This window comes from Chiloscyllium punctatum, chromosome 20 (assembly GCF_047496795.1).
Source record: "Chiloscyllium punctatum isolate Juve2018m chromosome 20, sChiPun1.3, whole genome shotgun sequence".
Classification (NCBI taxonomy): Eukaryota; Metazoa; Chordata; class Chondrichthyes; order Orectolobiformes; family Hemiscylliidae; genus Chiloscyllium; species Chiloscyllium punctatum.
In genome coordinates, this window is record NC_092758.1 from 6773864 (window position 1) to 6798326 (window position 24463).

A 24463-nucleotide genomic window follows, 5' to 3' on the forward strand; every position below is an offset into this window, starting at 1 on the left:
AGGCACAGCAGATTCATTCATTCTCAAATTGAAAATCCTTTAAACAGATGAGCCATTCTGTCAACATGTGCTCAGACAGGTGTGTTTGAATTTCTAAGTAGCCATTGTTTATTTTATTACTTCTGTGCTTTTATTAAATTCAAGTTTTTTTTAAAATAAGTGCCATGTTTTAATTGGCTTTTTAAAGAACAGTTTTCATTAAATATTTCACCTTGCTGTTTTGGCTTCCAAAGCATGAAGAGGAAGCTAGATTTCTGATATGAGGATGCTTTCATAATGTTAGCCTGTGTAACTACAGAACTGAAATAGCTGTTGGTCTGAAGTCTTGGTCAGGCTCAGGTCAAGTTGCCACAAGGGTCTTGCTTGAAAACATCTGGTAAAACAAGGATGTATGAATCATTTGTGTTAGCTGGATTTTCCAGCAAGCACCAATTAGCTTTTTATTGTGACCGTGGCACCCATTACTGTCTGCTTAAATATCACCTGCCTGAGGAAGTTCTAATTGGAAAGGGGACAGTTTATACATTTGCCCCTTTATTAGAACATGAGGAAGGTGAGCATTGCTGAGAAAGGAAACTTGCAGTTGAAACTTCTCTTGCACAGATCACGACAAGATTTCAATACTGCCAATTGTCCTGTAGGAGTAAAGGGCACTGACTTGCAAGTCGACATTGGTCAAGGAGTTGGCACAGCATAGTAGCAGTTTGAAATGGCTTGCTTCATTTACTGCTCAAAATCTTTGGAATACTGTGCTCTTCCAGGGTAACTGGAGGTAGGTTGGTCGCTTATCTTATTAGAAAGTAGTGGCATTAGGCCCATTGGTGAGAATACACAAGAGGACGGCTCTGATTGGGGTAACTCTTGAGTGTTATATTCTAAAAGGGCAGTGCTTGTCAAACCAAAAACGCATTTTGCCAAACACTCAAAAGTGGTATATGAATTTCAGTGGCAGAGAGATGCATAGTCCTGCTATTCCCATGACTGACGGATCAAATCAAGCACTGAACCTGAAGCCTTTGTCATAAATTAGATTACTTTCCTGTTGTCTGGAAAAAAAAGTATGGTCTTGTACCACTTAGTCTTTGCTACAGTACTTAGACTGCAAACTTACTATCCGAACAAATTAATGTTGCTCCATGCTGATACCGTTGCAGGACTGAGCTCAGCCTGTGTTGCTGCTCTTCTGAGAAATTTTCTGCTAGTGTTCTTGGTGGAGTTCAAGCTCTTGCTGAAATGCAAGACCTCTGTATAATTCTTTCCATGTCCTTGGGTTAGTCCAAACGCACTTTACAAGCAGTGGAGTACCCTTCAAAGTGATGTAGAAATACCAAGCAATTTTTTCTTTGCAAAATTATTCCATTTGTTTATTTTAAACAGTGTTATTCACTCCTCTGCAATTTCCTTTGACTGAAAAGCAGCATAATCTAGTTGATGGATGGCTAATAAAGTAATAAAGAAATTGGAAATCTGAAATAAAAGCAAAGTGGAATGCAGAAATTACAAGAGAAACTCAGCAGATGTACAGAGAGACACAATGAATCCAGCTAACACAAATGATTCATACATCCTTGTTTTACCAGATGTTTCCAATCTGATATGAGTTCAGCACTGAAAGGAGTTGGAATGCTATTTTTCATACTTTTGACAGAGATGGAGCAGGAGCAAGAGGGGACAGATGGTGTATATACCTGGTGCAAAGGATAAAGGGTTTGCCAGTTGGGTGAAAGAGAAACAAAATTATAAACTGGGTGTAAATATAAGGTGTGAAGTAATGAAAGTAGGTCCTCGCAGTAGAGAACAAAAAGGAATAAAACCAAATGTTGTTGGGAACACTTGTAGACAGCATCTAAGAGAGGAATGTTGATTGTAAATCAGATGGTCAGTATGTCAGTACCTTTTTAGAGAAATGCTTATGATATTATTCTGCATAGTATGTAAGAGCATTAAGCCATCTTAGATTGGATAGTTTGAAGCATGGTGCACCAAAAGAAGTATGCAGTTCTTTGCAGCTAATTAGCTTAATATAAGCCCAAACATAAGTGTGCCTGTGAATGGAATATCTGTAACTATTATTATTGACTATGATAGACATAGCATTGGCTTTATTAATGCCATGTTATCCACACCTAGTTTTTTTATGTTACAGAAGTATTGCTACATCAGTATGTAAGTTAACTTGCTGAGCTTGAAGGTTTGTTTTCAGACATTTCGTCACCATACTAGGTAACATCATCAGTGAGAATCTCTGGTGAAGCACTGGTGGTATATCTCGCCTCTCTATATGTCTTGGTTTGTTTAGGTGGGTTATTTTTCTCAAGGAAATGTAGATAGGGTCTAAATCAATGTGTTTATTGATAGAGTACTGGTTAAAATGCCATGCCTCTAAGAATTCTCGTGGGTGTCTTTGTTTCGACTGTCCGAGGATGTGTGTGTTGACCCAGTCAAAATGGTGTCCTTCTTTGTCTGTACGTTTGGAACTAGTGATGGTGGGTCATGTCTTTTGGTGGCAAGTTTCCTGCTAGTTTGTCCGATGTAGTGTTTTTTTACAGTTCATAGAGTCATAGAGATGGACAGCATAGAAACTGGCTGTTCGCTCCAACCCGGCCATGCCAACCCAATCTAGTCCCACCTGCCAGCACCTGGCCCATATCCCTCCAAACCCTTCCTATTCATATATCCATCCAAATGCCTCTTAAATGTTGCAATTGTACTAGCCTCCACCCCATCCTCTGGCAGCTCATTCCATAAAGGTACCACCCTCTGCATGAAAAGGTTGCCCCTTAGGTCCCTTTTATATCTTTCCCCTCTCACCCTAAACCTATGCCCTCTAGTTCTGGACTCCCCGACCCCTGGGAAAAGACTTTGTCTATTTACCCTATCCATGCCCCTCATAATTTTGTAAACCTCTGTAAGGTCACCCCTCAGCCTCCGACGCTCTAGGGAAAACAGGCCCCAGCTTGTCCAGCCTCTCCTTGTAGCTCAGATCCTCCAACCCTGGCAGCATCCTTGTAAATCTTTTCTGAACCCTTTCAAGTTTCACAACTTCTTTCCGATAGGAAGGAGACCAGAACTGCACGCAGTATTCCAACAGTGGCCTACCAATGTCCTGTACAGCCGCAACATGACCTCCCAACTCCTGTACTCCATACTCTGACCAATAAAGAAAAGCATATCAAATGCCGCCTTCACTATCCTATCTACTTGCGATTCCACTTTCAAGGAGCTATGAACCTGCACTCCAAGGTCACTTTGTTCAGCAACACTCCCTAGGACCTTACCATTAAGTGTATAAGTCCTGCTAAGATTTGCTTTCCCAAAGTGCAGCACCTCGCATTTAGCTGAATTAAACTCCATCTGCCACGTCTCAACCTATTGGCCCATCTGGTCCATATCCTGTTGTAATCTGAGGTAACCCTCTTCGCTGTCCACTACACCTCCCAATTTTGGTGTCATCTGCAAACTTACTAACTGTACCCCTTATGCTCATATCCAAATCATTTATGTAAATGACAAAAAGTCGAGGACCCAGCACCGATCCTTGTGGCACTCCACTGGTCACAGGCCTCCAGTCTGAAAAACAACCCTCCTCCACCACCCTCTGTCTTCTACCTTTCAGCCAGTTCTGTATCCAAATGGCTAGTTCTCCCTGTATTCCATGAGATCTAACCTTTGCTAATCAGTCTCCCGTGGAGAACCTTGTCAAACGCCTTACAGAATTCCATATAGATCACATCTACTGCTCTGCCCCCTCAGTCTTCTTTGTTACTTCTTCAAAAAGCTCAATCAAGTTTGTGAGACATGATTTCCCATGCGCAAAGCCATGTTGACTATCCCGAATGAGTCCTTGCCTTTCCAAATACATGTACATCCTGTCCCTCAGAATTCCCTCCAACAACTTGCCCTCCACCGAGGTCAGGCTCACTGGTCTATAGTTCCCTGGCTTGTCTTAACCGCCCTTCTTAAACAGTGGCACCATGTTTGCCAACCTCCAGTCTTCCAGCACCTCACCTGTGACTATCACTGATACAAATATCTCAGCAAGAGGCCCAGCAATCACTTCTCTAGCTTCCCACAGAGTTCTCGGGTACACCTGATCAGGTCCTGGGGATTTATCCACCTTTTAACCATTTCAAGACATCCAGCACTTCCTCCTCTGTAATCTGGAAATTTTGCAAGATTTCCATATCCATATCCTTTTCCACAGTAAATACTGATGCAAAATATTAATTTAGTATCTCCCCCATTATCTGTGTCTCCGCACAAAGGCCGCCTTGCTGATCTTTGAGGGGCCCTATTCTCTTCGAGGAGTAAGTGAGGACTGCAGATGCTGGAGGTCAGAGCTGAAAACGTGTTGCAGGAAAAGTGCAGCAGATTAGGCAGCATCCAAGGAACAGGAGAATCGACGTTTCGGGCATAAGCCCTTCTTCAGGTTAGATTCCTGAAGAAGGGCTTATGCCCGATACGTCGATTCTCCTGTTCCTTGGATGCTGCCTGACCTGCTGCGCTTTTCCAGCAACACATTTTCAGCGCCGGTGCCCTATTCTCTCCCTAGTTACCCTTTTGTCCTTAATATATTTGTGAAAACCCTTTGGATTCTCCTTTTAATTCTATTTGCCAAAGCTATCTCATGTCCCCGTTTTGCCCTCCTGATTTCCCTCCTTAAGTATACTCCTACTTTCTTTATACTCTTCCTTGCATAGTATCTTGGTAAATGAAGTTAGTTTTGCTGGTGGTATCTACTTAATCCTTTAGGCTCACTAGTCGTTGTTTAAATGTGTTGGCAGATTTGTGGACTATCTTGATGCCAAGGTGTCTGAGTAGTCTGGAAGTCATTTCTGATATGTCTTTGATGTAAGGTAATGAGGTTATAGTTTTTGGGTGTGTTTTGTCTGCTTGTTTGGGTTTGTTTCTGAGGAATTGACTGACTGTTTATTGGGTACCTGTTTTTCTTGAAACTGTTGTATAGATATTTTTCTTCTACTTTTTGTAGTTCTTGGGTGCTGCAGTGTGATGTAACTCATTGAAATAATGTCTTTATGCAGCTCTTTTGTGGGTGTTGGGATGATTACTTCTGAAGTTAAGTATTTGGTCCCTGTGTGTTCTTCTGTAGACTCTGGTTTGATGCTCTAAGTTAACTGTACGTTCAGCTGTTACATCTAGGAATGGGGGTCTGTTGTCATTCTCCCACATCTATATAGCAGACCCATAGTTCAGGTTGGATAAACACAATGGTGACGAAACATCTGAAAACAAGCCTTCAAGCTCAGCGAGCTAACTTACATACTAATCATCAATCTGAGCTACTAATCTTCTCAAAAATCACTAATTGCTACATCAGGTAAAGGTACCTTCCTGGAGATAAAAGCCACATTAAGGAATGAGAAAGGAATTAAGGTGTCCAGAAGACCCCTCCAAAAAAAATTGCAATCATCAGCTTTTATGATAGAGATGTCATTCACAGCATGGAAGGTCTGATATAGCTTCTTTATACACCGACTAGTCCTAAGCTAGAATTCATTGTTTAATTGTGGGCACCATGCTTTAGAAAGTGCATTGAAGAGGGATCAGATGAGATTTTCTAGAATGATCCAACCCCTTCAGGTTGGCCTCCGGGATCTCTGCTGCATCCTGGAAAAAAAGGCTTGAATGATTCCCATCTCCCAGCAACCTCCTCTACCTGGCTGAATTTGTACTCACTATGAACAACTATTTTAACTCCTCTTGCTTCGGATCAAAGGGGTAGCCATTAGTGCCTGTCTCCTTTTGTTGGGTACATGGAACATTACTCCAGCTCCCACCCACACAATTTTTCTGGTAAATCAATGACATCATCATTGCTTATTTCTTCTCTCGCCTGGAATAGGAAACGTTTCTCTAATTTGCTTCCACTTTCTATGCCAGTCTTGCCTTCGCCTGATCCATCTCTTATTCTTCCCTCCCCTGTCTCGACATGAGTAATGTGCTCTGTGAATTTCAGTGCCAATTCAATGTAGGTCATAAATCCCAAAGACTGGTGAATTGTATCAAATGATGTGTTCCTTTGGCTGTTTGCAGTAGGCAAGGTACTGACCTTATAACAAACCCAACTAGCCTGTGCTTACAATATTCTTAGAATGTAGCTTTGAGCATTAGTTGTCATCAGAAAAGCACTTGTCGAACAATCCTGAGTGTGTTAATATTTAGACGATCAATGTAATTAATCAGTTTGGTTCACAATGTGGCTTTCTTGCTCTTGCTGGAAGCTTGTATGTTCATAGACATGGTTCTGTCCTGAATGGGCAAAAGGGACATCTGCAGATATTACACCTCTTTGAATTTGCAAAAAGGTAGAGAACACTGTCTCCCCCCCCCCCCCCCCACAGCTCCCTGATGTATTTGCCACATAAAGCGTAGACTGAACAGAATTGACTAGCCAACCAATCAAACTTTTTTTTTAATACAGTATACAGTAGTCCCTTTGAAATCTGGTGTTAGAAACATAGAACAATACAATGAGGAGGAGGCCATTTGGCCCTTCATGCCTGCTCCACCATTCATTATGATAACGTGTTTGCTGGTAAAGGGACAGCTGGAAAATGGGAAGCCTTCAGAAATGAGATAACGACAGTCCAGAGAAAGTATAGTCCTGTTAGGGTGAAAGGAAAGGCTGGTAGGTACAGAGAATGCTGGATGACTAAAGAAATTGAGGGTTTGGTTAAGAAAAACAAGGAAGCATATGTCAAGTATAGACAGGATAGGTTGAGTGAATCCTTAGAGTATAAAGACAGTAGGAGTATATTTAAGAGGGAAATCAGGAGGGCAAAAAGGGGATATAAGATAGCTTTGGCAAATAGGGTTAAGGAGAATCCAAAGGGTTTTTACAAATACATTAAGGACAAAAGGATAAGTAGGGAGACAATAGGCCTTTGCGTGGAGCCGCAGGAGATGGGGCAGATACTAAATGTGTATTTTGCATCAGTATTTGCTGTGGAAAAGGACATGGAAGATATAGAATTTAGGGAAATAGATGGTGATTTCTTGAAAAATGTCCATATTACAGAGGAGGAAGTGCTGGATGTCTTGAAATACATAAAAGTGGATAAATCCCCATGATCCAATCGAGTGTACCCTAGAACTCTGTGGGAAGTTAGGGAAGTTAAGGAAGTGATCGCTGGGCCTCTTATTGAGATATTTGTATCAGCGATAGTCACAGGTGAGGTGCTGGAAGACTGGAGGTTGGCTAACGTGGTGCCACTATTTAAGAAAGGTGGTAAGGACAAGCCAGGGAACTATAGACCAGTGAGCCTGACCTTGGTGGTGGGCAAGTTGTTGGAGAGAATCCTGAGGGACAGGATGTACATGTAATTGGAAGGGCAAGGACTGATTAGGGATAGTCAACATGGCTTTGTGCATGGGAAATCATGTCTCACAAACTTGATTGAGTTTTTTGAAGAAGTAACAAAGAAGATTGATGAGGGCAGAGCAGTAGATGTGATCTATATGGACGTCAGTAAGGCGTTCGACAAGGTTCCCCATGAGAGATTGATGAGCAAGGTTAGATCTCATGGAATACAGGGTGAACTAGCCATTTGGATACAGAACTGGCTGAAAGGTAGAAGACAGAGGGTGGTGGAGGAGGGTTGTTTTTCAGACTGGAAGCCTGTGACCAGTGGAGTGCCACAAGGATCAGTGCTGGGTCCTCTACTTTTTGTCATTTATATCAATGATTTGGATGTGAACATAAGAGGTATAGTTAGTAAGTTTGCAGATGACACCAAAGTTGGAGGTGTAGTGGACAGCAAAGAAGGTCATCTTAGATTACAACTGAATCTTGATCAGATGGGCCAATGGGCTGAGAAATGGCAAATAGAGTTTAATTCAGATAAATGCGAGGTGCTGTATTTTGGGAAAGCAAATCATAGCAGGATTTAATGGTAAAGTCCTAGGGAGTGTTGCTGAACAAAGAGACCTTGGAGTGCAGGTTCATAGCTCCTTGAAAGTGGAGTCGCAGGTAGATAGGATAGTGAAGAAGGAGTTTGGTATGCTTTCCTTTATTGGTCAGAGTATTGAGTACAGGAGTTGGGAGGTCATGGTGCGGCTGGACACGACATTGGTTCGGCCACTTTTGGAATATTGCATGCAATTCTGGTCTCCTTCCTTTCAGAAAGATGTTGTGAAACTTGAAAGGGTTCAGAAAAGATTTATAAGGATGTTGCCAGGGTTGGAGGACTTGAGCTATGGGGAGAGGATGAACAGGCTGGGGCCTGTTTTCCCTGGAGCATCGGAGGCTGAGGGGTGACCTCATAGAGGTTTATAAAATTATGAGGGGCATGGATAGGATAAATAGACAAAGTCTTGTCCCTGGGGTCAGGCAGTCCAGAACTAGAGGGCATAGGTTTAGGGTGAGAGGGGAAAGATATAAAAGGGACCTAAGGGGGCAACCTCTTCACGCAGAGTATGGTATGTGTATGGAATGAGCTGCTAGACGAAGTGGTGGAAGCTGGTACAATTGCAACATTTAAAAGGCATCTGGATCGGTATATGAATAGGAAGGGTTTTGAGGGATATGGGCCGAGTGCTGGCAGGTGGGACTAGATTGGGTTGGGATATCTGGTCGACATGGACGAGTTGGACCGAAGGGTCTGTTTCTGTGCTGTACATCTATGATTCTATGACTGATCATTCAATAGCCTGCTCCTACTCCAGAAAATTCAAGCTAATTTCTTCCATCTGTCCAGATTAGTGCAACAAGAAAACATTTCACGTGACTTATTTTTAAACTGGATCTTGATCAGATAGATCAATAGGCCGAGGAGTGGCAGATGAAGTTTAATTTAGATAAATACAAGGTGCTGCATTTTGGGAAAGCAAGTCTTAGCAGGACTTGTACACTTAATGGTAAGATCCTGGGGGTTGTTTCTGCACAAAGAAACCTTGGAGTGCAGGTTTATAGCTCCTGAAAGTAGAGTCACAAGTAGATAAGATAGTAAAGAAGGCGTTTGGTATGCTTTACTTTTTTGGTCAGAGCATAGGGTATAGGGGTTAGGAGGTCATGTTGCGGCTATGCAGGACATTGGTTAGGCCACATTTGGAATATTGCATGCAGGTTGGTCTCCTTCCTATCGGAAGGATGTTGTGAAACTTGAAAGGGGTTGGTAAAGATTTACAAGGATGTTGCCAGGTTTGGAGGATTTGAGGTATGGGAAAGGCTAAATGGGCTGAGGCTGTTTTCCCGAGAGTGTCAAAGGCTGAGGGGGTGACCTAATTGAGGTTTATATAATCATTAGGGGCATGGATAGGATAAATAGACAGAGTCTTTTCCCTGGGTTGGGTGAGTCCAGAACCAGAGGGCATAGGTTTAGGGCGAGAGAGGAAAGATATAAAAGAGACCTAAGGGGGCACCTTTTCACACAGGATGGTACAATATATGGAATGGGCACCAGAGTGAGTGGTGGAGGCTGGCACAATTGCAACATTTAAAAGGCATCAGGACGGGTATATGAATAGGAAAGGTTGAGGGATATGGACCAAGTGCTGGCAAATGGGACTAGATGAGGTTGGGATATCTGGTCGGCATAGACGAGTTGGACAGAAGGGTCTTTTTCCGTGCTGTACATCTGACTCTAAATCTTCAAGTTCTGCCTTACTGTAAAACTGTATTGAGAATAATATTTAAAATTTTACAAATAAAAATAAAGCATTTGTTTACAGGTCACTTTGCAGAAGTGCTGCAAATGGAATGCATTGCATTGTGCATTTATTGTTTGTTTATTTATAGATAATTAATTATGTGCCACAGGATCTCTGAGAATATTATGATCTTTGAGTAGCTAATCAGCATGGCACTTGATGTAACTTCTGTCTGAAGTTCCTGTACTGGGCTTTGAAAGTGCAGTAGATGAAAATGTCATCAACTGAACCATGTGGGCAGTTAAAAGCAAAGTTGGTGAAGTGGATCATATAAATAGAGTATGCTGGAAATACTCCAGCAGCGTCAGTGGAGAATTGTATTTTTTAAAATCAGTATATTAAGCTATGTTTTAACACATCTCTGAAGCAGATGGGAGTTGAACCCAGGCCTCTTGGCTCAGAAATAGGGAGAGCACCAGAAGAACCCCTTTTGTGGAGAGTGAAACAGAGTTAAACTTTTAGGTTAATTGGCCTTCATCGCATTCATTGATGAAAAGCACTAACGCTGTTCCTTTTTCAGGTGTTGCCTGATTTCCTGAGTTCATAAATTTGTTTTATTTCATGTTTTCTGGGTCAGCAGTATTTTATGTTAGTGAAGTCTGTCAGACTTGCTGAGCAACATTGCATCCACTACGTTGAACACTAATTTGTCTGGCAGATTGATAGATTGAAGTAGTCTTTGGCAAACGACTTACGAATCAACATTTGTGTTTCACCAGGCCAGTTTTGATTTTGACTGGCAATTTGTTCTGATGACCAATCTGTCTGTTTACTTTCTTTATAACTGTATCCATCAGTTGTGCAGTGAAAGAAAATCGAACACCAAACATGAAATATTTTTGTGGGACATTTCTATGTTTCAAATGCACCAACACCCTCTGGTGGAAGCAAGTTGCCACTGCTACTAATGCCATTGGCACTTGCGAAAACACCTGCCCACAATATAAATTACATCAAGTGTTTTAAATAAATTAAGTGTTTCTACTATATTCACTGAAACATTTAATAGCTTATTCTATAAGGAGCCTCCTTGTTTAAACAATGCAAGAAAGAAAAACATAAGGAAATCATAGTCCTTTCAGATTAACATTGGGTTGTGGGCATTAATGTTTTATTAAAGACTGACGGACTGACTGACGGACTGACTGAACTGATTAGCTGGTAATGTGTAAATGGTAATTCATGTTTAATGAAGCTGATTTAAACTTGTCAGAAAAAAATTTAGATAGAGGACCGAGGATTGTCTATTGATAAAAACCTTCTGGAAGTCCACAAAAATGTTAAGCTCCATGCAAGAAACTATTTACTAAAATGAAAGCTTAAGGCACGAAAAATAAGTTGTTGACTTGCTCAATGGATTGGTTAGATGGTTAAAGTCAGGGAATAGGGGATAATGTACTGGGTTTGGAAGGAAGTGATTACTACTGTCCCAGGAAGATTCCTGCAGGGACCTTAACTTTTCACCATATTTATTTATTTTTATTTTCAGCACAGTTGAAACCAATGCAACCAATTTTGCAAACAATTGCAAAGGTTGATAGCATCGTCAGTAATATAGATAGGTGTGTAAAATGACAAGACACTGATAAATCAAGCCATAAATTCATATAGCACAGAAACAGACCCTGAGGTCCAATTCATCCATGCCAACCAAATTCCCCAAACTAATTCATCCCAATTTCCTGCGTTTGGCTCTGAATCCCTCTAAACATTTCCTATTCATGCACCTAAACAAATGTCTTTCAAATGTTGTAACTGTACCTGCATCTACCAGTTTCTCTGGAAGTTCACTCCCCATACAGGCTACCCTGTGAGTGAAAAAGTTGGCCCTCCGGTCCCTTTTTAATCTTTCTCCTCTCAACTTAAAATTATGCCATCTAGTTTTAAACTCCTGAGCCCTATGGAAAAGACCTTTGCTATTCACCTTGTCTGTAGTCTCCATGATTTATAAATCTCTGATGTCACCCCTTAACCTCTTAGGCTGCAGTGGAACCATGTCACAGCTTATCCGGCCTCTCTTTTTATAACCCAGTCCTGTCAATATCCTGGTAAATTCTGCGCCTCCTCAAATTTAATAATATCAAAGCAGGTGGTCATCCACTAAAGTGAGAGTAGCAAGATCAGTACTTTAGTTAAATGATGAAAAACTAGGAACAAAGGAGAAACCTGGAATCTTTGAACCAGGAGGAAGTCCCACCTTTTAGAGTGTTCTCATATGGTCAATGGTTAGGGAAAGGAAGGTGCGACTGCAAGTGAGGGAATCCAGAGGACAGGAGTGTCAACCTCTGCAATTATAGAACAAGTTTGAGGTTCTCTCAGCTTGTTTGGATGAGAGCCAGGACTGTGGAATAGATGAGCTAAATTATCATGGCACTGTGGTAGAGGAAGTAATTCAAGAGGAGGAAGCCAGAGCATGGTCAGGAAGATTGACACTATTCTCTGCTGCAAAGAGTCTGTGACGTCTGGCCAGTGCCTGGATTCGGGATGTCTGCTCTGGACTCAAGAAGAACTTGCAGTAGGAGAGGGAAAATCCAGTTGTTATGGTCCATGTAAGAAGCAGTGGCATTGATGGATCTAGGAGAGAGATTCTACGCAGCCAGTATAAGGAGCTAGATACTAAGTTAAGAAGGTGAACCTCAAAGGTTGTAATCTCTGGATTAATACCTGATCCATGTGCAAATTGCAATCTTAGAGTCACATGGCTGAAAGACAGATGTGGGAAAAGAGGGTTCACATTCATGGGGGAACACACAAACTGTGTGGTAAGTAGGATTTGGGAGGTTGCGATGAATCGAAGAGTGAGTGAAGACAACAGAGGGAGATCTTAATGTGGAAAATGATAAACAATGACAGACTATAGATTGAAGAACAAATCTGATGAGACTAGAGGTGACGAAAATAATAAAAGGGCAAAAGGTATATTGTTTGAATGCATATGGCATTTGAAAAAAACAGATGAACGTGTAGTTTAAATTCAAGCAAGTACATATGATCTATTAGCCATTACTGAGATATAGCTGCAGAATGATTGAGATTGGGAGCTGAATATTGAAAGGTGTATGAAACCTAGGAAAAGATGGAGGTGTGACTTCTTCATTAATTAAAGAAGACCTAAAGACTTCTTCATTAATTAAAGAAGAAGGAAAGGATGACCTAAATTCAGTAAACCAAAAAAGTAACCAGTCTGGACAGAGGTGAAGAATGTTAAAGTCAAGAGATCACTAGTGGAAGTTTCATACAGGCTCTTGAGTAGAACCAGGGTATCAAGGAAAAAATAATGGAAGTTTGTCAAAAAGATGCAACAATTATTGTGGGAGATTTTAATCTACATGTAGACTGGAAAAGTCAGGTGAGAAAAGTAATTAAAGTGCGGAGCTTGTGGAATGTTTTCAGTTATTTAGGGTATTGGTGAGATCACATTTGGAGTGCTGTGTACCCTACTTGGGGAAGGATGTTAATGTGTTAAAAACGGTTCAGGGAAGATGTACAAAGCTAATATCTGGGATGAATAGATTTGCCTTATGTAGAATGGCTAAACAGGCTAGGCCTGTATCCTCATGAGTTTAGAACAGTCAGAGGTGACTTAATTGAAACATGCAGCTTCTGAGGGAACTTGACCAGGTAGATATGGAAAGCATCTTTCCTTTTCTTGGAGAACCAAAAACTAAGGGCCATGGTCTAAAAATAAGGCGGCGCCCATTTAAAATAACATGAAACAGTTTTTTTCTGAGAGTTGGGAGTCTTTGGAAGTCCCTTTCTTAAACGGCAGTGCATGATGAATCTTGAAATATTTTACTGCAGAGGTAGATAGATACTCAATTTTCAAGGGGATGAAAAGTTCTCAGGGACATGCAGGACAGTGTAGTTATGGTTGAAATCAAATCAGCCATGACCTTTATGGATTGGCAAGGCAGGCTCAAAGGGCTGAGTGACCTATTTTTGTTACTTGTTCATATAGGACAATTTCATACACCAGCATATTACTGCACCAATCAGAGAGCAGGATAGATTAGACTTGGTTTTTACTAATGTGAAAGAATTGATTCCTGACCCATAGTTGAAAGCGCCCCTGGGTAGCGTGCAGTTTTTAAGGGAAATAAATTCAAGGCAATTTTGAAATTAAACAAGGTCAGTTACGAGTGCATGAGAGCAGAGCTAGTGAAAGTGAGTAGGATGTTTATGTTAAGCGATCGGCCTAATGAGATGCAGTGGCAAACCTTTTAAAGGAATATTCTAGAAAGCATTAAATAGATTAATTGCAGCAGAAAAGAAATGTTATAAGGGATTAATCTACCATTCATGGTTAAGTAAAAAAGTCAAAGATAGTTCAGACTGAAAGAAAAGAAATATGTGCAAAGACAGGTGGCAGGCTGTAAGATTGGACTGAAAAGAAATTATGTAAAACTAACGGAATATTCATAAGAGGAAAAAATATTTGCCAGGTGCTCTGTCCCTTCCTTTAACTCTGTCCTGCTAGCTATGCATTTGTGCTGAAATGGTGACTCTTCCTGATGCTATCGTGTAAAAGGGTGATGGTGGTTTTTTTTTTGCTAACTTGTTTCTTGGGTATTTTCTGGGCTGTATTTTCCTTTTGGTGGTGGATAGACACTTATCTGTTTTTCTTTCTATTTACTTCCAAACTGCAGACTTTTAAGAAGCTGATTCCTGATGAGGTAAGCATCCTTTTTTTTTATTTTGCTCTGCTCTTTGCTTTATTTTCATATTTTATAACTTATAAATTACCTTAGTTTTGAACAGTACTTTGTGCAGACTGAATCTGCCTTTACTTCAGTGATCAACTGCAGAATATAGATAAGTACGTAAAGTCTATAATTGTGGAATGTGCAACTCTTAATATTATTTACAATGCGATTCCCTACTTCAGTGAATTGTTATTTACTTTGTTTTTATACAGCAGTATAATCTGGTCAGTCTTTAGAACAAAGAATAGGCCCTTTGACTGTCCAACCCTGTGCTCATCCAGATCCTCTATTTAAACCTATTGCCGATTTTCCAAGGATCTGTACCCCTCTGCTCCCTGCCCATTCATCTATCTCTCTAGATAAATCTTAAATGACTCTATTGTGCCCACCTCTACCACTCTGCTGGCAACACGTTCCAGGCACCCACCACTTTGAGTAAAGAACTTTCCGCGCATATTTCCCTTAAACGTTTCCCCTCTCACCTTGAACTCGTGACCCCTAATAACTCTGGAGGGGGGGAAAGCTTCTTGCTACCCACCCTGTCTATATTTCTCATGATTTTTGTCAACCTCCATCAAGTTTCCCCCATCAACCTCTGTCTTTCTCATGAGAATAATCCTATTCTACTCAACCTCTCTTCATAGCTCGCGCCCTCCATACCAGGCAACATCCTGGTGAACTTCCTCTGCACCCTCTCCAAAGCATCCACATCCTTATGGTAATGTCGCCAGAATTGTACACAGTATTCCAAATGTGGATGAACCAAAGTCCTATACTACTGTCACATGACCTGCTAACTCTTGTATTCAATATCCTGTTTGCTTTTTTAGACAAAGTAGGATGTGGGTGAGAGACTGGGGTCTGAGGGGTTGGAGCAGAGGGAAAAAGGTGAGAAGGTGTTCAGGAATCATTCTCTTGCGGATGTGGTTGGGGAAAGCACCTTAGGATGTTGAGATGGAAAAAACCTTGCGAGCAAGTTGGATACACAAAAGGGATGGAGTAGGGGAGCTTGGCAAAGTCCTTCAGTTGGTGATGTGGGTAGGAAAAAGATGTCTGTGTGGTTGCAATCTCCTCCCAGACTAGGAGGAAATCCTTCCTGAAAGCCAGTATGGCTTCTGACTAAACCGTGGAACTGGAGCCGTGATTTTCAGCAGCTCCAAGAGAAATGCCAGGAACAACACCAACCACTATATATGACCTTCATCAGTCTGACCAAGGCCTTTGACTCAGTCAATTGGAAAGTGATATGGAAGATCCTGTCAAAGGTCAGTTGTTCAGTGAAATTCATCAATATCCTCCATCTCTTCCATGACAAGATGTCGGTGTCTGTACTAACCGTTGGTGATGTGACAGAATCCTTTGAGGTCAAGATAGCAAACAAGCTGAAATGTTATCGCCCCACCCTTTTCTCTATGTGCACCATCACCGTTCTTCATCCTGTCAAGAGCAAGTTGCCCAGCGGTATGGACGTTACCATCTTCAACTGGTTGAAAACCATGAAGAAAATTACAGACACTGACCTTGCTTGTGGAACCTAATTCTGTGGGTAACAATGTCATCTCTGCTCTCTCAAGAAGGGAATCTTCAAACCTCACTTAATGCCTTTGCGGAAGCATGCCAAATAATTGATCTCAAAACCTTTACCAACCTGTCCCAGGTTGAGTTCTGGTCCATCCCATCATTAAGATTAATAGAAAAAATCCTCCCTCTACATGGAACCTTTCCCTTACCTACATCAATGCTGAAATTCAACAAAACATCCAATCTTTGAGCACCACCTTTGGACACATAAGAATGAGAATCTGTGCTAATACCAAGATCCTGGAGTATAAGGCAGTCATTCTTCTAACTTTTTTTTATGGATTCAAAGCTTGCACTACATATGGACACCACCTCAAAAATCAGTGTTTGAGATGGATTCTCCACATCAGCTGGGAAGGTAGGTGGACTAACATCAGTGTTCTTAAGGCAGCCAACAGCACCACCATCAAGGCCATGATTAACTGAAAACAACAGTGCTGGACTGGCCATGTGCTTCGAAAGCTTGTCTGACAAACAAAGCAAATCATCTTCACCCAGCTCCAGGAAGACACTTAAACAAGACATGGGAAAAGTGAACATTTCATGCCCTGAAGACTTCCCTCAAGAAATGCAACGTAGATGTCAATGGTAGGCTATCTCATTCAGAAGAAACTGACTTGAGGAAATTCCTGTAACAAAGTACAAAATTCTTTGAAAATACCTTTTGGGAAAGGAACCAGAGAAAGGAATGCTCAAGATCTTGAGGCCCATTCCACCTCCTGGAAACATCTGCCAAATGTGTAATTGAAGGCATGGCTCTAGAATGAATTAACAATGTGATCTGCCTGTATTGCTTGCAAGACAAGGCTCTTCATTGTGCCTTGGTACATGTGACAATAAATTCAATTCAATTCAATTAGAATCTGGATCATCAGCCACACAAGGACTCACACAATACATGGGCTGTGACACAGAATTTCCTGTGTGAATGATCAGAGTTAACAAGTGATTGAAGGGGACTCAGCATCATGAGGCGATGGGGCAGAAGGGCAGAAAAACCAGAGATCACAATTTAATGTGAATGGCAAAAGAACGAAATGCGACATGCAGAAGATAATCCTGCTCAGTGAGGTCGTGTGATCTGGAATACATGGCTCTAGGAGGTTTATTCAATCATTATCTTCAAAAAGAAATTGAAGGAGCAATTACAGACACAAAATAAACACATGACCATGGGAAAGTGCAGTTGGAGTTGGACCAGCTAAATTGCTTTTGCAGAAAGGCAGTCCTGACTTGAGGGACTGAACTGCCTCCTGGCCCAGTTTTGCCCATTGCCAATGTCTGTTTGTAACTTCATAGAGTCATAGAGATGTACAGCATGGAAACCGACCCTTCAGTCCAACCTGTCCATGCCGACCAGATATCCCAACCCAATCTAGTCCCACCTGCCAGCACTCGGCCCATATCCCTCCAAATCCTTCCTATTCATATACCTATCCAAATGCCTCTTAAATGTTGCCATTGTACCAGCCACCACCACATCCTCTGGCAGCTCATCCATACATGTACCACCCTCTGTGTGAAAACGTTGCCCCTTAGGTCTCTTTTGTATCTTTCCCCTCTCACCCTAAACCTATGCCCTCCAGTTCTGGACCCCCTGACCTCAGGGAAAAGACTTTGTCTATTTATCCTATCCATGCCCCTCATAATTTTGTAAGCCTCTACAAGGTCACCCCTCAGCCTCCGGCGTTCCAGGGAAAACAGCCCCAGCCTGTTCAGCCTCTCCCTATAGCTCAAATCTTCTTACTGCATGTACATAATTTTTTAAGCCCCCTAGCATAAGGTGTCATCAGCAAACTTCAATAAGCAAGTTATTCATTATTGTGGTGTAAAGCTCATTGTTTAAAGTCTGGGTCCTACCACCACTTATCACAGCCTATAAATTTAAAGTTTGGTAGAAGATTTGTAGCTCGGGTGCTCGTTGTTGTGGTTCTGTTCGCCGAGCTGGGAATTTGTCTTGCAAATGTTTCGTCCCCTGTCTAGGTGACATCCTCTGTGCTTGGGAGCCTCCTGTGAAGCGCTTCTGTGTGGTTTTCTCCGGCATTTATAGTGGCCTGTCTCTGCCGCTTCCGGTTGTCAGTTCGAGCTGTCCGCTGTAGTGGCCTGTATATTGGGTCCAGGTCGATGTGTTTGTTGATGGAGTCTGTGGCTGAGTGCCATTATCCACTCATCCACAGGCTCTATCAACAAACACATTGATCTGGACCCAATATACTGGCCACTACAGTAGACAGCTGGAACTGACAACCGGAAGCGGCAGAGACAGGCCACTATAAATGCCGGAGGAAACTGCACAGAAGTGCTTCACAGGAGGCTCCCAAGCACAGAGGATGTCACCTAGACAGGGGACGAAACATTTGCAAGACAAATTCCCAGCTCGGCGAACAGAACCACAACAACAGCCTATAAATACCAAGTTCTTCCTTTTATATCCCCCAATCCATTTTCATTGTGTCTCAAGGTTATTCCTACTGTGTTTTGAATTCCACTAAGCTGCTGTTTGACTCATTCCCCTGTCTTGTACGTGTCTCCTGACAAATTCTTTTGGTCTTTCTAAAGAATTTACGATGTCTCTTATTCTGGAATCCTCTCCCTGCACAGCACCTCCTTTAATCATATCAGTTAACACCCCGAACATATTTTTCATTCTTTCCAACGCAAGCAATTTTTAATCTGTTTTGCTGTTCTCCCTAAATTTTATGCTGCTTAATCTTTCCTTTGAATCCCTATATGAATACTTCATATGAAACGGAACATTGTAGCACACCTTTTTTTTTTAAATACATATTTTCCTGATCAGCTGAGGAAGTGGTTCAGAATAGACATTTAATTCAGTGTAAATTTTTTTTCTTATTCTCAACTAAATTTGTGTAAAACATATCCTGAACCTCTATTCCTGCAGCTCTCAATGAATATTACACAAGAGTTGCTTTAATTCTGTTTAAGGAAAGTGAATGATCCATTCCAGTTGTCAACAACTGGTCATTTCCATCCTTTGTGTCTTACATCCTTTGGATCTTTAGATCCTTTTGTTTAACCTCCCACATAACTGCAGTCCCCAACCCTCACCACCAGTGTGCGCATTATTAGCCTAACTATAATTTTGAAATAAAGATACAACTACTGTTTGTGATCTGAAGATGCAATTCCCTATCTCAAGAACAGATTTTTTTGTTTGCTTTGGCAAATTTAATTCAACAACAACTGTTTTTCTAGCCATATACATATGAGCATATGCGCAAACATAAGAGTTGGGAGCAGAAGTAGGCTATTTGGCCCTTCCGCCAATCAAGTTTCAAACTGATCAATTTGTGTTCTGAATTCCACATTTCCCAGAAATGTCTAATTCCATTCCCTTACAAAAATCTGTCTGCCATAACCTTAAACATACTTAATTACCCTGTCTTCAACTTTCTTCTGAGGGAGAAATTATTAAAGTCTCATAATCTAAAGAGAACAAATTTCCCCTCATCAGTGTCCAAAAAGACTGACTCCTAGTTTTAAAACACTCACTCCTCCACAAGAGCAAATATCCTTTTACGGCTACCTTGTCAAGATCATTCAGAATCTTATAAACTTCAATCAAATCGTGCCTCATTGTTCCAAATATCTGTGAAAACAAGCCCAGCCTGTCCAATCTCTCCTTATAAAGCAAGCCAATCAACTAGATATCATCTAGTAAACCTTCTCTGAAGGACCACCAAGGCATTTACATCCTTCCTAAATAAAGAAACCAAAGCTGCACATTGTATTCAAGATGTGATCTCGCCAATGCCTTTTATAACAAGCGTACCACCCTCACTTTTATGTTCCATTCCTTTCAAAATAGGATATTACTCCATGAACCACATGAATCATTTGCAGTACCTACGTGCCAGCGATTCATGCATGAGAACAGGTAGATCCTGACAGGACTAGACAGTGTAGACGCAGGGAGGGTGTTCACAATGGTGGCTGTGTCCAGAACCAAGGATCACCAGTCTGAGGATTTGAGATCAACCATTTAGACTGAGATGAGAAAGCATTTCTTCACCCAAAGAATGGTGAGCCTGTAAAATTCATTACCACAGGAAGTCGTTTATGCTAAAAAAAGTGAATGTGTTCAAGAGGCAGCAAGATATAGTATTTGGGGTGAATGGGATCAAAGGTTATGTGGTGAAAACAAGATTAAGCTATTCAGTTGGACGATCAACCATGCTCGTGATGAATGGCAGACCAGGCTTGAAGAGCCAAATGGCATCTTCCTGCTCCTATCTTCTATGTTTCTATGCTTTGAGAAAAGGCAAGTGCACACTGAATCTATGAGCAGACAGAAAAATGCTACACAGATTTGTTGGTGATTACATGGCCAGCCACACACATTACTGTATAAATATAATTATGAAAAGTTACAGGGGACAACAGAATATTTTATGCTTTCCTGGTTCTGTCTTGCAGCTGGAACGGTTCACTAGCATACGGAAGAAGGAGAAGCCCTATGTTCAAGCAAAGCACTCGTCAACACCAGTTTATGAAGATCATCCTTCTGCACTGCCCTCGCTGTCTGACACTGAGGTGCTGGAGCTATTTGAGCAGATGTTGGTAGGTGCTTTAGTCCTTTGACCTTTCACAACTTACCTTTGGCGTGAAGTCTTCAAATAAAGGAAGCGTGAAATAAAGGTGTAAAATACTGAGGAAATGCAACCAATTCTCAGGATGTAATGGAAGAAAAGACTGATTTATCTTCAGTGTAAAGGCAGAGTTTCTGCAAACACTGTTGAACATGCAACTACATTTTCTCAATATGCTGCTGATAGACTTGTGCATTTACAGCATTTTCAATTGATTGATAAATGAGTAATAATGATGCTTTTTATTTTCAACTGTACTTCCTAAGCCTTACTGAATTGCGCAGGATCACCTGGTATTTATAGCGCACAAATTGGCCATTCGACCCAATCTATGTTTCTTTCGAACCTCCTCCTATCTTTTCTCAACTAAATCTACCAATGTAACCCTTTATTCCTTTTTCCTCCAATTGCATGATTCACTTCACCTTAAATTCATCTCTGCTGTTTTCTTTCACTGTTGCTTGCGTTAGTGAATTTCACATTGAATTATGTTATTGAGAAGAGATTTCCCAGATATTCTTCCCTGGAGATCAGGTTATACTTTTATTTTATTTCCTCCATGTTTTTTGAGAAACTGATACATCAGCTGGCGATTAAGGTGAGCATTAATGAATGTAATGGCTTTTTCTATCCATTGCATGCATTCATATTTTACGTTTTGTGTAAAATTATGGGTCATCTTTTTTAGTCAAATTGAATGCTAGTTTGTGTTGCAAGAAAGATTGACCTACAAATTAGTATTTAGAATTCATCCAGTCACCAAAAGAAAACAATTTGATGGTCTTGGACAGCTGGTGTTGATAATTAGATCATCTAATGTACTTTCAATCGCGTGGAATTTGGAAGTCTTGCATTAAATCCTTAATGGAATTTAGTAAGTGCAGGAGTTTAACATAGATCTAAATCTTGAAAGATCTTTCAAGTTGCTAGACAAATAGTTTGGGTGGCACGGTGGCTCAATGGTTAGCACTGCTGCCTCACACAATGCCAGGGGGTCTGGTTCAATCCCACACACGGCACTGTCTCTGTGAAATTTGCATATTCTACCTGTGTGCTCCAGTTGCCTCCCGCACTCCAAAGATGTCTAGGTTAGGTGGGTTGGCCATGCTAAATTACCCATAGTGTCCAGGGATGTGTAGGTAGGCAAGTTAGCGATGGGAAACCTAGTCCGATAGGATAGGGTGGGAATAGGTGAGATGTTCTTTTTGGAGAATTGGTGTGGGTCAAATGGCTTGTTTGTACACCATAGGGCTTCTGTTCTGAAATAATCAAATAAAACCTGATGATTAAATTTGTTTTGGACTATTTGAATGTGCAACTTGCTATCAGTAGTTGGAACAAAATGTTGTGCTGCTAGTTAGAATGAGAGTACGACGAAGTTTAGATCTTATGGGTAGAATGATATGCGTCTGTGTGTAAATTCTGTAAGCTCAGAATTGATACTGTTGCTGTTTAACAGACAATAGATTCACACATGTATTGGCTACTTAAACAATGATGTTGGTGAGATTGTCCCTGCAAAATGATACCTCAGCTTGATTCAACTTTCAGAAAATGTGTACAAAAGTTTGAAAAGCTCAGATTTTTTTCTTGTAAGTTTATATTTAAGATTGTTATGCTGCAGTGAATTCAAGAAGCTTTTTATGAATGGGGAATGTTTATTGGGGAAATTGTTCTACGATAATAACAACCCCAACCCTTAATTTCAACTCAAGAAATGCATTTCTGATGTTCACGGTTTTTCTTTTAATAGCTTGACATGAATTTGAATGAAGAGAAGCAACAGCCATTGAGAAACAAAGATATGATTATAAAAAGAGAAATGGTTTCTCAGTACCTTCATACCTCCAAAGCTGTAAGTACTACACTGTTTCTCTTTGAGATTCTGTTTAGTGTTCTATGTCTTACATCATTTCAATACACTTTTGGTTGTTGTTAATATTTTAGTCATTTACACAGACCTATTTGAACTTGTGGGGTGATTAAACCCTGCAAATTGTATGCATTTCCCACAAAACGTAACTTAATTCATTATTATTTTGTAATTGGAAATTTTTAAAACCTATTCATGGGGAAGTGGATGTTGCTGGCCAGGCCAGCATTTAATTGCCTAATTGTCCCATGATCTGAATGGCTTGTCAGGGCAGCTAAAAGTGAGTTGCACTGCTGTGGGCCTGGAGTCATGTTAATGCCAGACCAGGTAAGAACAACATATTTCCATACCTGAGGGGCATTAGTGAACCATTTGGCTTTCTTTATGACAATTGTCAATGGTTACATGGTCACCATTTGACCAGCTTTTAGTTACAGGTTTTCTTTAACTGAATTCAAATTTCAGGTTCTGCCGTATGGGATACAAACTATCTTTCTGGATTACTAGCTCAGTGACATCACCGTTATGCCATTGCCTTCTGCTGCATCAAGCCTTTCACATGTAGAATTCATTTTTCTCTTTCAGGGGCAAAATCAGAAAGAAAGTTCCAGGTCACCAGTGATGTACATCCAAGAATTGAAATCAGGAATACGAGATAATCAGCTCCTAAGTTGTTTAGAATCTTTGCGTGTTTCTCTCAGCAATAACCCAGTCAGGTAATGGACATTCTAAGATTTGATCAATATCAATCACTAATTACCTTTCAAACCTGCGGCCACAATCTAGAACGACAAGGGCAGCTGATACATGGGAAGACCACTACCTGCAAGTTCTCCTCCAAGCTACTCTCCATCCTAACTTTGAATTATATTACCATTTCTTTCGTCCCGCTGGGTCAAACTCCTGGAATTCCCTCCCTAAAGGCATTGTGGGTCTACCTGTAGCACATGGACTGCAGCGGTTCAAGAAGGCAGCTCACCTCTGTCTTCTCAAGGGCAACTAGGCCTGGGTAATTAGTGCTGGCCTAGTTACTAAAGCCCACCATCATCAATGATTAATTATTAAACAGAGAAAAAGTTAGCAGTTTTGTGTGTTGTTAAGTCTAGTTTGTCTATGTCTAATTAAACAAAAAAAGTTCTATGACATGATATATAGCTAATAAAGCACTTTGTGTAAGGACTCAATTGAAATGCTAACTTTGGTAGGAGATTGGAAGAGCGCACAGTCTCAATATACATTTCTAAATAAGTGTATGTTCTGTTAGTGAACAAAATGAAAGGAAGGGAGTCAAAAACAGTGGTTGCTGAAAAAGCTCAGCAGGTCAGGCAACATCTGTGAAGAGAAATCAAAGTTAATGTTTCAGGGCCCAGGGACCCTTCCTCAGAACTTGGAAAGTAAGGGAATTTCTGCTTTTTGAAGTTCTCCGAGGAAAGAATGCAAATATTTTTTCAAACATTTTTGAAATTCATTCATGTGATGTAAGCATAATGCCAAAGCCATTACTTATTGTTCATCCCTAATTGATGTTGAGCTGCAGTCTTGAGCTGCAGTAATCAGTGGAGTGAAGATACACCCACAATGCTATCAGAAAAGGGAGTTCCAGGTATTTGATCCAGTCATGGTAATGAAATAGTGAGATGCTTCCATATTAGTCTGATCTGTGACTTGGTGGAGTGCTTGGAGATATTGGTAATCCCATGTATCTGTTGCCCTTGTCTTTTTCAGAGTTAGATGTCAAGAATTAAGGATGTGCTATACTCTGCACTCAGTGAACTCCAGAATCAGTATCATTTATTGAGAAATGGGATTTGCCTGAATGTTTCCAGACAAAGTATAAAGCTTTTGAACTTTCAGATGTGCTGAGAAATGTGCAGTTTCATCATGAAAAGAGAGAGTCTAAAACGTTTTAGTCACTTAATACTTGCCAATGTTTATAAAATGCATTTCAAATACATTGTGTTTTTGAAAAGTAATGTGTTCAGCATGTCACTGTAACTATTGGTTTTGATTTGTCACACAATATATTG

General features: G+C 40.8%; 1 protein-coding gene across 1 annotated transcript in view; it reads left to right on the forward strand.

Moving 5' to 3' along the window:
- Positions 1-24463, forward strand: part of LOC140491842 (protein diaphanous homolog 1-like) — a 342842-nt gene that overhangs the window by 67929 nt on the left and 250450 nt on the right. The window contains exons 2-5 of the mRNA XM_072590241.1: positions 14316-14342; positions 20391-20534; positions 22317-22418; positions 23022-23152. Coding sequence (XP_072446342.1) covers positions 14316-14342; positions 20391-20534; positions 22317-22418; positions 23022-23152 — 404 coding nt within the window. The remainder of the gene's footprint in view (positions 1-14315; positions 14343-20390; positions 20535-22316; positions 22419-23021; positions 23153-24463) is intronic.